At 33.1% G+C, this 14606-nt stretch overlaps 1 protein-coding gene across 10 annotated transcripts in view; it reads left to right on the top strand.

The window, feature by feature from the left end:
* Positions 1-14606, top strand: part of TANC2 (tetratricopeptide repeat, ankyrin repeat and coiled-coil containing 2) — a 535383-nt gene that overhangs the window by 428329 nt on the left and 92448 nt on the right. For all 10 annotated transcript variants that reach the window (XM_031965901.1, XM_031965907.1, XM_031965906.1 and 7 more), the window contains one exon: positions 4987-5120. In XM_031965901.1, the coding sequence (XP_031821761.1) occupies positions 4987-5120 (134 nt within the window). The remainder of the gene's footprint in view (positions 1-4986; positions 5121-14606) is intronic.

The raw sequence follows: 14606 nt of genomic DNA, 5'->3' as shown, positions 1-14606 counted from the left end.
TAGAAAAGAAGTTATAATCTCTCAATTTGTCACTTTGAAGTTCACTTTTTAAGTATTGATTTAGAACCTTTTTTTTAGTCATTTTCCTTGCATTTCAGTATTTTTCTTTAGTCTTTCTTTTCTCAACTATTTATTAAAAAAAAATCAAAATCAATTTCCTGGTTGTATATGTGTTGTATATTCAAACTACATTCTGCCTCTAATCCCACAATAAGTTTCATTGGCAAGATACAGTAAACCTGAAGCTAGCACTCTTTCTGTGTACTACTACACACACAATTACAGTTATAATCTTTATTCTGTATAGTAGCAGAATTCTGCAAATTCTGCTACTATTCTGCATAATTCTGCATAATTGATGGATTTATTAAACCTGTTGTTCCCTTTTCATCAACATTTATCCAAGTTGGACCATTAGCCATAATATATATGCCACTATAGCCCAGACAAACACAAGTAGAAAAAAAAATCACCTCTCTAGACAATACTGACATGAGATCCCTGTTTAACAGTAACACCTTCCACTAACAATTTAGAACAGAAAGGACACAATACAAATGGACCTACTATTCCATACTCTGCCAACCCATAAGTTATACTGATGAGGGAAATTTAAACCCCAGCAGCACATGGAAAAACTGGTAAGGGGTTTTTAACCATCTTAACTGCATCAAATATAGCAGTTCAAATTAGTTGTGCAAAAATGAATCAAAAAGATCAGTCATTTCAGTGATACAAAGACACATGAACTCACACACAGAGTAATACAAAAGTTTTAAAAACTGCACCAAGACTTTTTTTTGGGGGGGGGAGGTTCACTTTAAAGGGTGAAACATCATTAAGTATGATTCATTGTAGGAACCTTATTGGGTTAATTTCCAGAGCTAACATGAAGAATATTGAAGCAGGACAAGGGGGAATCATCTTGCCTAAAAGTTAGATTATCAGAGCTATCTTTTTTGATCTCCAGTGTTTCCAAAAATTAGACCCAAGGGACCATGAATCTGTTATCTTAAATGGGAATGTCATATTTAGTTTCAAAAGAAAATATGGTCAAGGTAGTAGAAAGAGTATTGAACTAAAAATTGAGTCACTTAAGTGCAAAATGCTTCCTTATATGTAAAATGAAGGAATTGAGTTTGTTGCAAAGTGCTTTTATTTTCTGATTCTATGAACATGGCTTCTGCCAGAAGTAATTTCTCATCCTCTGCATTTCAGTGTTTAAATATCCATAATGCTAAATCACTTTTATCTGGGTAATCAAAAAATTTTATATTTGAGTGGGTTGGAAAAGAAAACCATAATACTAATAGTATAAGTTAAGATAAGAGGCAAAGTAAGAATTTTACACAAGTGAGAATCAGCAAGGAGATCTGAATGAGCCTAAGGGAGAAATGGCCTAATATTCATTCCCAAATCAGAAACTCCAACAAACTGGGCTTCTGGGTGAAATCCGAAGAGAAGAATCTCATGATCCTCAGTATTCAGCATCTTTTTTTCCAGTGCATTTCCTAAAACACTGAAGTGCTCTCATGGGATGAGTTAAAAGTTTTCTTCTTTGAGACATCACAAAACCACTTGGATTCACCCAGATTTTCTGTCAGAAATCTTGAGAAATTATCTATGGAGAAGAATAAACAGAAAACACTATTCAGGGTACTCTGGCCACAACTGTTTACTGTCCAAATTATAGTTTATATGTATGTATATATATATATATATGTATATATATATACATATATATGTATATATATATATATTTATCACATCAACAATCAATTAAAAAAAATAAAAAAAAAACAATCAATTAAACCCACAGCTATAAAAAAAGAATATGACCCTGAGATGGATATACGTTTTATGAAAACTGACCTAATATTTTATTGTCAGCAGCAATATTTTTTTAATAAGAATGGCATGTGTATAAAACCATCTGAGTATTGGCAAAATAGGACTAACATAAGGTTCAGATTGGTTTGTGTTTGAATGATCTTCTAACTAAGTAATCTCAAAAACCCATGGAACATTCTCCCCTTGGCCACTGGCAACAGTGATAGAACTGTGGTAATGAAATGGATGGAAATTCCCCAAATTGCCCGACTGGGAGCTCCCTGCTCACACCTCTGTCTCATCTACCATTCATTCTTCTGTCCTTGCCTCCTTCACTCTCCTCAATGCTATTGTGGAAGATATGAATTAACTTAGGTACTGTGGCTGCTGGCTCTTTCCTTCCCCCATGGGCACATCACCTCAGCTGACACCCCCTCGCTGTCATTTCCCAGGGCCTGCTGAGAAGGCAGAAGGAGGGGTGAGAGAGCTGAAAGGCTGCCACAGCAGACACTGGGCTGTCATCCTATTTCCCGCCTACACTTCTCCTTTACCTCCAGCACACCCTTCTTTGCACAAAGAATGCACACACATGCACATTTTGTGGGAAATGATGTTATATCTTACTCAGACATTAATGTATGGCTATAATATTTACATAAGTTAAAAAAGCCTGAACTATATATCTATTCCCTACCCTCAACAGCACACATACACACCCCATTAATAGCCCCATTGTATTCCTTAGCTTAACTTGACATTTATTAACAGCTGCCTGTGCCCTTTGTAGGAGAATAAAAGAGGTGGATTAGGGATGCAGCTGCTGAGGGAACAGCCCCTACTCTCTCCCACTCTCATCTCAGCAGTTTGGTATGCCATTTTCCCTGCTTCCCACCTGCTGACTTCCTACTGCATCTTCTATGTTCTCATTGTTCTTTTCCAGCCTAATTGGACACAAGCTCCCTAGGCAGAGGAGAAGCAGTCTCAATGATTCAAGAGCAAGAAGGGTTAAAATGTACCACAATATACACTTTTTAGAGGATTTGAGGGTAAAAAGGAAAAGATAGAAGAATTGAAGCAATGTCTGTCAGTAAACTCACCTCCATTTCCACCTTATAGAATGGCATCATAGTTTGTCACCAATAATGATAACTTACATATAACACTATCCAGATTATAATCTTATGATAAAAGGAGTAAAATTATGATTAAACCCATTTTGTAAATTAGTAACTATCTCAGCTTATGACTTGTCACCTATCTCATATTTGGGCAGATATCAGGAAACAAACAGGTCTTCTGATTTCAAGACTAGTTCTCTCTCCACCATGTCAGATGTATTCTCAAAATCCTAAAGCTTTTCTGTTTTCCATAATCTTCAGAAGTACTGCCTAGGGAGTCAGCCACTTATTTACCTATCTGCTAATAGGCACTGAATAAAGGTTTTCTGAATTGAATTGAATCTCAAGAGGAAGGGAACAGATAAGACAAATGAGAAGTAGGCAGCTCCATACCCTTGTTCTGCCTTCATTTCTGTAGTGCTGGCAGCCATAAGACAATAATATGTATATGTTGGCATCCATTTTTGAGATATACATATTTATGTACTGTATGATGTGAATCACATGAGACAGGTAAAATTATTACATCCATTGTCTTGTATAATAAAACTTGAGCTTTTTACATCTTTAAGAACTTTTAATCCTTTTTCTGTAGTCAGTTATTTTATGCAATTTGGCATTGAGTCCATAAGATTTTGAATTATTTTCAAATTCTTCATGAAATCACATTTTTATTATATTGGATATTAAGTATATCTTTGACAAATAGCCTTTTTTCCATGTCTGGCCATGGTTATAGCCCTTGGATTTTCAATGTGACTTAAATCAAATGAGTTGTTAAAGTATTGAAGCATATTTATTTATATATCTCATTAATAAAATTCTTAACTTATATTGACATGTATGGCATTGGCACAACATCATATTACATATGACCATATTGTACTATTAATATCTTTCTCTATTTGAGTGTTCCTAAAATTCTAACAATTTTCTTTCATAATATGTCATATGTTTTCTAAGCCTACTGAAAGTAAAACATCTTTAAAACTTTTATGAATGATGTTTTTTACTCTGATAAAGATGCCCAAATCTTATATAATCACTTATACTTTTTCTGAAAATGATTTTGGTTTTGGGATTAAATGAAAAAGTGAGTTTCCACAACAAAAATTTTATTTTGTTGTAGTCACTGAGTCTACAAATTACTTTATCTGTGACAACCACTTTTTTCTTCATAACAATGATTAGCAGTTGTTGTTTTTTTTTTTTTGTCTTCTTACTGTTCTTCAAATTTGAAGACTTGTTTTCACTTTAAAGAAATCAGTAGTAATCCATCCACATTCCACTTTTTTCTGAAGAGCTCAACTTGTTTTCTGAAGATTTATTGGCTATTTCATAGCAATAATTTGTTGGTTCTTGTTAGTTTTAATTTTCAAATGATCTTTCCTTTATGCTTTGGTATAATTGATCCTATTGTATTTTGGCTTGGAATGATTCTTTTAAGACCTGACTTCCTCATACTAACAGAGACTTCAATATCTGTAACAGTTATTGAAGTGTGCTCTTTTTAAGCTATAATTTATTTACATATTTTCTTGGAGAAAAATGCATTCTTTAAAGCCACAGAATTAAAAATACAACAGAAGAGAACAGTGAAACAGATATGAAATATGAAATCCATCCTACAAGGAGCTAGCTAAAGGTGGCAAAACCAATTGTCTGGCTTCACATGATCAAAGTCAGATGTTCTCAGTGTCAGTTATTTTGGTGTCAGTACAATCACATTCATTGCAGGTAATATATATATATATATATATATATATAATACCCATTAGGGAGCAGAAAACTTAAGTTCAGATTCCACTTCTGCCTCTTACTGCTTGTGTGAAATAATTTGGTTAAATTATTTCATTATCTCTGGACAATAGTTTCCTCATCTGTAACCTGTAGTCCTCACATGAGGACCATAGATGAGTTCCAAAGTTCAGGCTCTCAACCATTAATTCTGGGAAGCATGCTAGCAGCTGTTAAGCCCATTTCAAAATCTTCAGACCTCAGTTCTTTCTGACATTAACTTCTCATTGCTTTAATCCAGATGTAGATGCCAATCGAGAGCTGCCACTTACTCAGCCACCTTCTGCCCATTCTTCTATCACTAGTGGAAGCTGCCCAGGAACTCCAGAAATGCGCAGACGACAAGAAGAAGCTATGAGGAGACTTGCCTCACAGGTATAGTAAGGTTTCACTAAAGTCAAGCTTCTTGTAATATTAGGAGCAGAAAATAGCTAGTCGCTTGGGAATAAGTGAAATCTTATAGAGTTCTGTCAAGATGATGAGGAGAAAGGTTTCTCTAAAACTCATCACCTTTATTATTCCTGGAAAATGATTTCTAATTCTTAAAATACTACTGGATGAGTTTCCCTAGCATTGAAGAAAGGAAATGATGTAGGTAATATCTTCTAGGTTTCTAAGTTTTATTTATAATAAGGGTCAGATGAAGAGAGAAGTTAAATACGAAATTCATTCTGAGTCATGTGGTCAGCATTGTTCTAGAGCTGGAAGGGACCTTATTGATCATCTTATCCAGTTAGGTAAAATGACTTCCCCAAAAGGTAATTAGCAATAGATCTGAGACTAGAAACCACTTCACTGTTTATTCTGCTATACCATTTCGAAGATCCCATGTCTGGCCAGAAAGAAAATTCTTATCAATATGAAGTCTATGAGTCTATGAGTAATATAGTGGGATGGAAAGTTGAACTTTACTGTGTCTTGTATGTGATTGATTTTTCAATTATTCTTTATGAAAGCCCCAAACACTAAATAAACAGTTAACATAACCCACATATAAACTATATTAAGATGATTAAACATTTTAAATCTGGAATTAAACTCAAAGGTTAGAAAAATCTTACCACTAAAGGACATATAACACTTAACTTGAAGAGCAAAGAAGTATACAAGCTAGTATGTATTGGGAATGAAGGAAATGAAAAGAAGAAAAAAAGAAACTCTCTGTATCACTTGTCTTTCCCAAAGAAACACTTGTTTTTATATTTTATCTTCTCAGAAAAATACTCAAAACTGTTCCCTTATTATGATTGTTCATTAAGTTCAGTAAGGTAACATAGAAGTTCCAAATAAACTAAATTATTAACCATTTCAAAAACCAAATTCAGTCACTTGGCAAAATCACTTAGATTTGCAGTCTGGTAATAATAACATAACAGGGAACTAGGGTCTCTCCATGATAAACTTCAAGGATAACCTCAAATTGAATAAACTGGATTTCACACAACCACATAATCTTGGATCTTTCTAGGAGTAGGGGGTTTCATGTTCCATTTACTTTATGTAAAAGTATGAATGACAACTGGACTCCCTAGCCTTATCACATTAAAAAGCAACTCATCACATTATAAATCTACGTATCCACTATGACTAAATCATTCATAAATAAGATTTTGGAAACACTTATTACTGAAATTTCCCACACAGTTACTATAATAGTCTTGTTTATCCAGCCTATTCCTAGGTTCATCTAGGTATTTAAGTATGTGATCCATAGAGTCCAAGAAAACAAGACACCTAATTCATCTTGGATTCTATGCCTAGTGTAGAGTCTGTATGACAAATTTATACAGTGTGGTATATTTCCACTAATATATTTCACATCTCTCTAATCATTTACCTGGATAGAAAGGGCCCATATATCTCTCAGAATTATCTGAATCTTCATATACCATTGTATGTTCAACAGATTTTTTAAAAATAGGCCAGTGCTCAGCATAAGTTAGTGAATTGTACATTAGTAACTATCAGTACCCATTTAAAGACTAATGACTTTTCAGTTGAGTATTAGCGTTTTTTATAACCAAGTAAATTAAACTTTGTGATTAATTAAAAGGAACCATGTCACAGAGAAGTAATAACAAAACAAACCTTAGTCTTTTCAGTAAAGAGATGGGGTGCTACTACTCTTTACCCAATATGGTATGGTGGTATGGGATATATGCTCCCAGGCACAATTTTATATTGGTTGGTTTTGCTTAAATATTTTTCTTTATAAAAAGGAAGCAAATATGGTGGAAAAACTAAATGCAACAAAGCAACTTTTAAAAATAATTAAACTCTTTAATAGTGGAAAGTCACATATCTGTGTTTGTGTACATATATATGTATAAACAGTTATACATGTGTGTATGAGTACATATATGTATACACAGTTCTAATGTGTGTATGTGTGCATGTGTGTTTATGCATATATACATGCCTATATTTATATACATACATACACATACATACAAACTTTTATTAACCATCATATAGTAAAGTCTTTCCTAGAGATATCAGTCAGGATATATGACACTATATATTATAATTATTTCAGAGCCACAGCCAGCCATGTAGTATCAAGTCAACAGAAAAACATTAAAAATACATTCTTTAAACAGAGTATTTTTTTATTTAGTTACATTTTGGATGAGATAAGTATTAAAAACATACTTTAAAAGTTGCCTTTTAAATTTTAAACTTTAAATTTCTTAGAAACAAGCATTGGGTAGTTCAGTGGCCAGAAATGAGAGCATAATAGACTTGTCACTTATTATGCTGCTTGGTTTTTATCAGAGCCTACAAATTATTTCATATATCAAATATATTTTGCTGGTTTTCAGAGAATCAGATTAGATATGCTTCATAGAAAGATGGTTAAAGTTTAAATTATTTATTTTTCTTTATTAAAATATAACTGTCAAAATAGAAGAGCAATATAGCAGCCTTAAGGATTATTCAGCCTTTCCTAGACTGGCGAATTGAAGGATTAAAAGCAAAAATGTTGGTTTTTAATGCATTGTAGCCAAATGGTCCCATTTGCAAAATTACCACTAGGATAGGAAAAATTTCTAAGAATGTCTGCCTTGTTGCCTGAGGCAAAAATATTTTGTTAGCTTTGGGAATTTGACAAGTAATTCTTCCCTTTTGAAGAACTGTTATTCTGGAAGTCAAAATCTAATCCAGTGCTACTCCTCAGCTTGGTGACGAACCAGTTGAAATAGGGATATGCCTGTTATAGAAATTAATGTGCTAAATGAGCACTCAAATCATTTATGCTTTAGACACCTGCCAGTTCAATATTCCAGTCAGTTATTTTTTTTAATAATGGAAATTTTCAGCATTTTTTTTTTTTTGGCTGAGGCAGTTGGGATTAAGTGATTTGCCTAGGGTCACACAGCTAGGAAGCCTTAAGTATCTGAGGCCAAATTTGAACTCAGGTCCTCCTGACTTCAGGGCTGGTGCTCTATCCACTGTGCCACCTAGGTACCCCATTTCAGCATGTTTTTAAAAGAGCAATCAGTTATTGCTATAATATTTACAAAAATTGGTCCCTGACTCAGTTCTTAGATTGGAAAACTAATACATCAAAAATAAACTGATTAGAAAAATAAGCTAATTTAGAGAATTACCATGGGGGGGGGGGGGAAGCAAGCTCTTTTTCCAGGGAATATTATGTAACTACAAGAATGGATGTCATCATTCTCAAGGAATTAGTTCTTCTCCACCTCAGTATCGTGGTTTCCAAATTTGTCACTGCTACTAAGGGACCTGTCATTTAAAGAATTAGATTGTAGTTATTCTGGCTATTGAGCATACATTGAGAATTGGGCAATAAATTAATCTATAATGCAGTGTGAAATGTGATTTGTGGTTTGGAGGCCACTGTTGAAACTATTTGCCTTTCTAGAAAAACTAAAATCAAAAATAGAAAATAAATAATGGATAAGTATCAGGCATGCTTACAAAATCACATTTTCAAAATGTCTGTACAAACTTTTTTATTTCTAATTTTGTTTAAGAAATGTTGTATGATGAAAGTAGTCTGGAAAGAGCCATGTTATGATTATTAAGATCATCATATCTTAATTCAAATTCTGGCTCATCCATATGCCTATTGTGTGACTTGAATAAATTATTTGACTTCTTTAATCCTCATCTGACAAAAATGAGGACAGTAATATTTGTCTCACCTCCCTGGTTCATGAAGTTTTTATAAAGACCAAATTACAAAAAATATATTTACAAAAATCCTTTAATTGTAAAATACTATAGAGCTTATATTTATGAGCTATATTAGCAATAATATTGATATTTTATTATAGAGGGCATTTAATGTAAAAAACAATCTAGGTTTTTTTATGTAACTATGCTTTTAACTGACCATTTGATCTTCAAAAAATTGCTGAGCCTCCCTGGGCTTTCCTTGTCTATAGAATAGAGATAATCATGTTTTTAATTTATCTTGCACCCATGGACATTGTGAGTTATGAAATTAACATAATTCTTTTTTTCTTTCCCCAAGTTATACTTTATTTATATAGATGTATTTGCATATATTTGTATAATTTTTCCCAGTTACATATAAAACAAATTTTTTTACATTTGTTTTTAAAACTTTGAATTCCAGATTTTCTCCCTTCCTTCCTCTCCATCTCACCCCTGATTGAGAAGACACATGTGAAATTATGCAAAACATTCCTATAAAAAGATCTAGATTCTTCCCCTCACCCCCAAGAAAAATAAAGTTTGAAAAAAAGTATGTTTCAGTTTATATTCAGACACAATCAGTTATTTCTCTGGTATGGAAACATTTTTTATCCTAAGTTCTTCAGAGTAGTCTTAGATCATTGTATTGCTGAGAATAGCAAAGTCATTCACAGCTAATCATCTCACAACATTGCTGTTACTTTATACACAGTACATTTCATTTTGTTTGAGTTCATGGAGGACTTCCCAGATTTTTCTGAGAGCATCCTACTCATCATTTCCCATAGAACAATTAATATTCCATCATAATCACCTAGCACAGATCCTTCAATCATTCTGCCATTGATTGGTATCCCCTCAATTTCCAATTCTTTGCCCTGAGAAAAGACATATAAGTCCTTTTGCTTTTTTTTTAATATCTCTGTGGGGATACATGCTTAGAAGTGGTATTATTGGGTCAAAGGATATGCATGACTTTATAGTCCTTTGGACATAGAGCATATCTTTTAATCATTTATTATTTGGGGAATGATTTTTTTAAATAAATTTGACTCAGTTCTTTATACATTTGAGAAATGAGGCCTTCATTAGAGAAACTTGCTTCAAAATTCTTTACCCAATTACTATTACAAACTGAATTCCCTGCCCATTTATTCTATTCTCTCTCTCCTTTTACCCTATCCCTCCTCAAAAGTCTTTTGCTTCTGACCACTCCCTCCCTCAATATGTCCTCTCTTCTATTACTGTCCTCCTTTTCTGCATGGTAAAATAGATTTCTATGCCCACATTGGTGTGTATGTTATACTACTTTCAGCCAGTTCTGATGAGAGTAAAGTTCACATGCTTCCTTTCCACCTTTTCTCTTTCCCTCCACTATATATAATCCTTTTCTTGCCCCTTTTGTGTCAGATAATTTATACTGTTCCACCTCTCTCTTGCCCTTTTTTCCTAGTATATCTCTTTCACTCCTTAAGTTTATTTTTTTTTTAGAAATCATCACAACAATTATATTCACCACTATGCCCACTGTCTATATATTCTAATTCTAACTGGCATAATAATGAGAACGTTCTTATAAGTTACAAGTATCATATTCCCGTGTAGGAATATAAGCAGATTAACCTATATTAAGTCCTTTATGATTTCCCTTTCCTGATTATCCCTTTATGCTTTTCCTGAGTCCTATATTTGAAAGTCAGAAGCTCTGGTCTTTTCTTTATGGAAGTTCCTCTGTTTTATTGAATGTCTATCTTTTCTCCTCAAGAATTATATTTAGTTTTGCTGGTAAGTGATTCTTAGTTGTAATCCTAGCTCCATTGCTCTCCAGAAAATCATATTCCAAGCCCTCTGATCCTTTAATGTAGAAACTAAACCTTGTTTTATCCTCCTGTCTGTGACTCTACTATACTTGAATTGTTTCTTTCTGGATGCTTGCAATTAATTTAACATGATTTTCTGAAACTTTTTTTTAAGTAGATATAAGTTGACAGAAAGCTGTGATATTCTCCTTACACTCAAATTATATGATTCAAAATTGAATGTTTGAGATTCTTCATATTTCACTTATGTTTCTATAAAATAATAGATATAAAATTGTATACACCATTAGAATCACTGTATAAAAGCATTCATAGTTTCTGTTCAGCATCAAACTACCTTAATGGGTATGTCCTTTTTGGCCTTATCCAGCACCTTATTTTGACTTCTGGTTCAAGGTGCTAGTGATATATAAAATTCTACCTAAATAACTAACATTAAATAATGGATCAAGCCAGTATTATTATTATTATTAAGTTAATTAGGTATTTATTAAACACATTTATATGCCTCCAGAATAAAAGCCAGTTTGGCTGGACTATAAAATGTGGGAAGGGTAGTAATGTCCAATGATAATAGAGAGATAGGTAGGCCTAGGTTATGAATGGCTTTAAAAGGTTTTTTTTTTTAAGGTTTTCTTTGATCCCAGCTTAGAAAGTACTTGTGTAAATAGAAGGGGTAGGTTCGTTTGTTGGATTTTTGTTTGGTTTTTGAGAGGTAATGGATAACATAAAAAGTTTCAGGTGTTTCTTGTATATCCAGTTTGAAATGTACAGGTTCTCTGAAGCTGAAGTTTGTGGATAGAGATGGAGTTGAATATGTAGTTCTAAAAATCATCTGAATAGAGATGGTAGTTAAACCTATAGGAGCTGATAAGTTCACCAGAGTGTAGAGTATAGAGAAAGAAAAGATATGGATTGAGGATTTTGGGGTGAACTACCACAGTTAAGGGACTTGATAGGGATAATACAGCCAAAAAGTGAGACTGAGAAGGAGAAATCAGGAAAGGGGAAAACCAGGAGAAAGTAGTGGGTGAATGAATCATTCATAATATCAAATGCAGCAGATAGGTGGAAAAAAATGAAGACTCAGAAAAGATCATGATTTTTTTTAATTTAGGTTTTTATACACATATTTATTTTTTATATATTTCCATATTAATCATGTTGAGAGAGAAAAATCAGAACAAAAGAGAAAACCCATGAAAAAGAACAAAAACAGGAGAAAAAAAAAAGTAAAAATAGTATGTTTTGATCTGCATTCAGTCTCCATAGTTCCCTCTCTGGATGTGGATGGCATTTTTCCTCCAAAATATATTGGAATTGCTTGGAGAGATCATCATCAAATTTTTAAGTTAAAAGATAAATAACTTTGGAGAAAGCAGTTTCAGTTGAGTGATGAAGTCAGAAACCAGATTGCAAAGAGCTGAAAAGTAGATGAGAAGAGATAAAATGGAGATATGGAGTATATAGAGAGCTTTTCCAGAGAAAAGGTTGAGAAAAAGAAAAGAAGTAATAGAATAATAGTTTGTAGGATAATGGGTTCTAATGGGTTTTTTTAAGGATGGAGGAGTCTTGGATTTTTTTGGAAGCAGTAGGGAATGAACTAGTTGACATAAAGAGTTTGAAGATGAGAGAGAGAAATGAGTTGACGTTAGCAAGGTGAAAATAGGATAGACTGGAAGATAATATTAAGGAATCCAGTTTTGAAATGAACAGGGAGCCCACATCAAATGACTTTAGTTATTTTAGTAAAGTAAGAGATGAGGTCCATACCTAAAAGAAATAAGGATAGGGAAATATGTGAGTTTTTGAGGAGAGAACAGGTTTAGAAAAGCATTTGTGGTGATTGAGATAAGGAATAAATTACTTTTTGTCTGTAAAGTAAAACTCCCCATTTGGGGAGATTCCTTTCCTAATTGGACATTTTTGTATTAAGTATAGTTTATTCTAAATCCTTTTTGCTTGCACATTGAGCTATCTTTCAGGTATAATTGCTTATAAAAGCTCATCACATGTTTGCATGCTACAGTTTTCTTGTAGCTTTTGCAGAACGCATCTCTCCCTTCCTCCTTCAAGTTCCCTCTACCTCCAATTTTAAGATAACAATAACTTGGCTCAAAGCTTTGCTCGAAATGTTTATTAGTATCCAAACTGAGTGGATTGACTATCCTGAAATAAACACAACTTTGCAATGTCACTTACTGTATAACATATTTAACTTAATTTGAGAGCTAACCCATAATAAGAATACCTCCCTTTAAGGCTGTTGTATTACCCTAATAATCTATATTAGTTTGGAAAAGACTATCTTTGAGCTAGTCTTTTATTCACTGGCCTTTTAGCAGTTATGAAAGACCATCTATAACTTCAGTTTTGTGCCCCTTGACATACATGGATGATACTTTTAATAGAAATAAAGGAAGATCAAAATGAGCATTAGTTTGTGGAAATGATAATGAATTGTTTTGGAGATGATGAGTGACATTCCTATAGTGCAAACAACATGAAATGTCTAATAGTTAGATTTCAATGACTAGAGCTCAGAATAGGGTTGGGTATTATATATAGATTTTGGAATCATCTTCATTAAAAAAGCAATTAAATCTATAGAAGTGTGTGAAAAAGCTTAGCAATGAGCTTTAGGGAACTCTCCATGTATAATAAGCATAGTTGCTGGACTCCTGGTCTCCTTTGTTGCTTTATCATCACTGAAAGAATATTGATGTTAAATAGATAAAGAAGTTGTTCTAAGCAGTACTTTTCTTGTCAAGAATGTCTAGGGTTTGCTGATGCATGTAGTATCTGGTCTCTTCTGCAATCTTTTTGTGGATACTGACTTAAATCAGTTAAACTTTTGAAGAAAATGATCATCCACATTAATGACTTTTCTTTGTTCCATTTCCCATTTTTCAGTATCATTAATTTGTTCGAATATGTTGATGAAATTATACATGATATCTTCTCATATTTTTGGCAAGCCTTTCCCTTTTGTTTGGCATTGATTTTTATCTCTTTTCTGACAAATTAATGATCTGCATACACACAGTCAACTAATTAAAAATGACTCCCACATGAGTAACCAGTCATTTATTTACTCTTTTTAAAATTATCTACATAAACACATCACTAACATGAGAGTTGATTGTTCTTTATTTCTATAACTGCATAGCAACTATCTTTGGGATAGATATACTTTAATTCACTAAAACTTAATTCTTCGCTGCTATCTGGCTTAATGAGTAGTCAGAGTACTTCTAAATATCAGATTCTACAGAGTAGAGAATGGAAAATAAGGGATTTGGGATAGTAATCATTGGTAATCTACCCCGAGTCTTCAGACTTGAATTGGTGTCAACTTGAAAAGAGAATTGAATTATAGAAAAACAATAAAGCAAATGGAGAAGACAAGGAAGAGTGGAATAAAGGACAAAAATGGGACAGATGAAGCTTCAATAACTTCTCATTTCAAACTAACTTCTAAAATTAATTTGATGAATGTCCCAAACATTAATTACCATTAAATTTTGATGTCTAAATGTATTCTACAAGAGCAGAACTGCTTGATTTTTATGTAAAATTGAACTTCATTCTGACCCAAGTTCATTCTTTGGATCATAGATTTACTCCCTATAATAGCTAGTGGGGATCTTGCCTATGGCAAGTAGAAGCCTAGGGCACACTAATGCAAACAAGCCAGCTCTGTGCTTTTCATTTAAAGATTGATCCTATTGGTCCATCAGTTCCTGCAGCTGAGTCTTCTTTTTTTGTTATTTTATCTTTCCCCTTAGATAAGGTTGTTGCAAGAACTTTTTGTTTATAGGGCAAAAAAAGTTCTCCCTTACTTTCTTCCTTT

The sequence above is a fragment of the Sarcophilus harrisii genome, chromosome 4, assembly GCF_902635505.1.
Source record: "Sarcophilus harrisii chromosome 4, mSarHar1.11, whole genome shotgun sequence".
Taxonomy (NCBI): Eukaryota; Metazoa; Chordata; class Mammalia; order Dasyuromorphia; family Dasyuridae; genus Sarcophilus; species Sarcophilus harrisii.
This window is presented reverse-complemented; position numbering and strand designations above follow the sequence as displayed.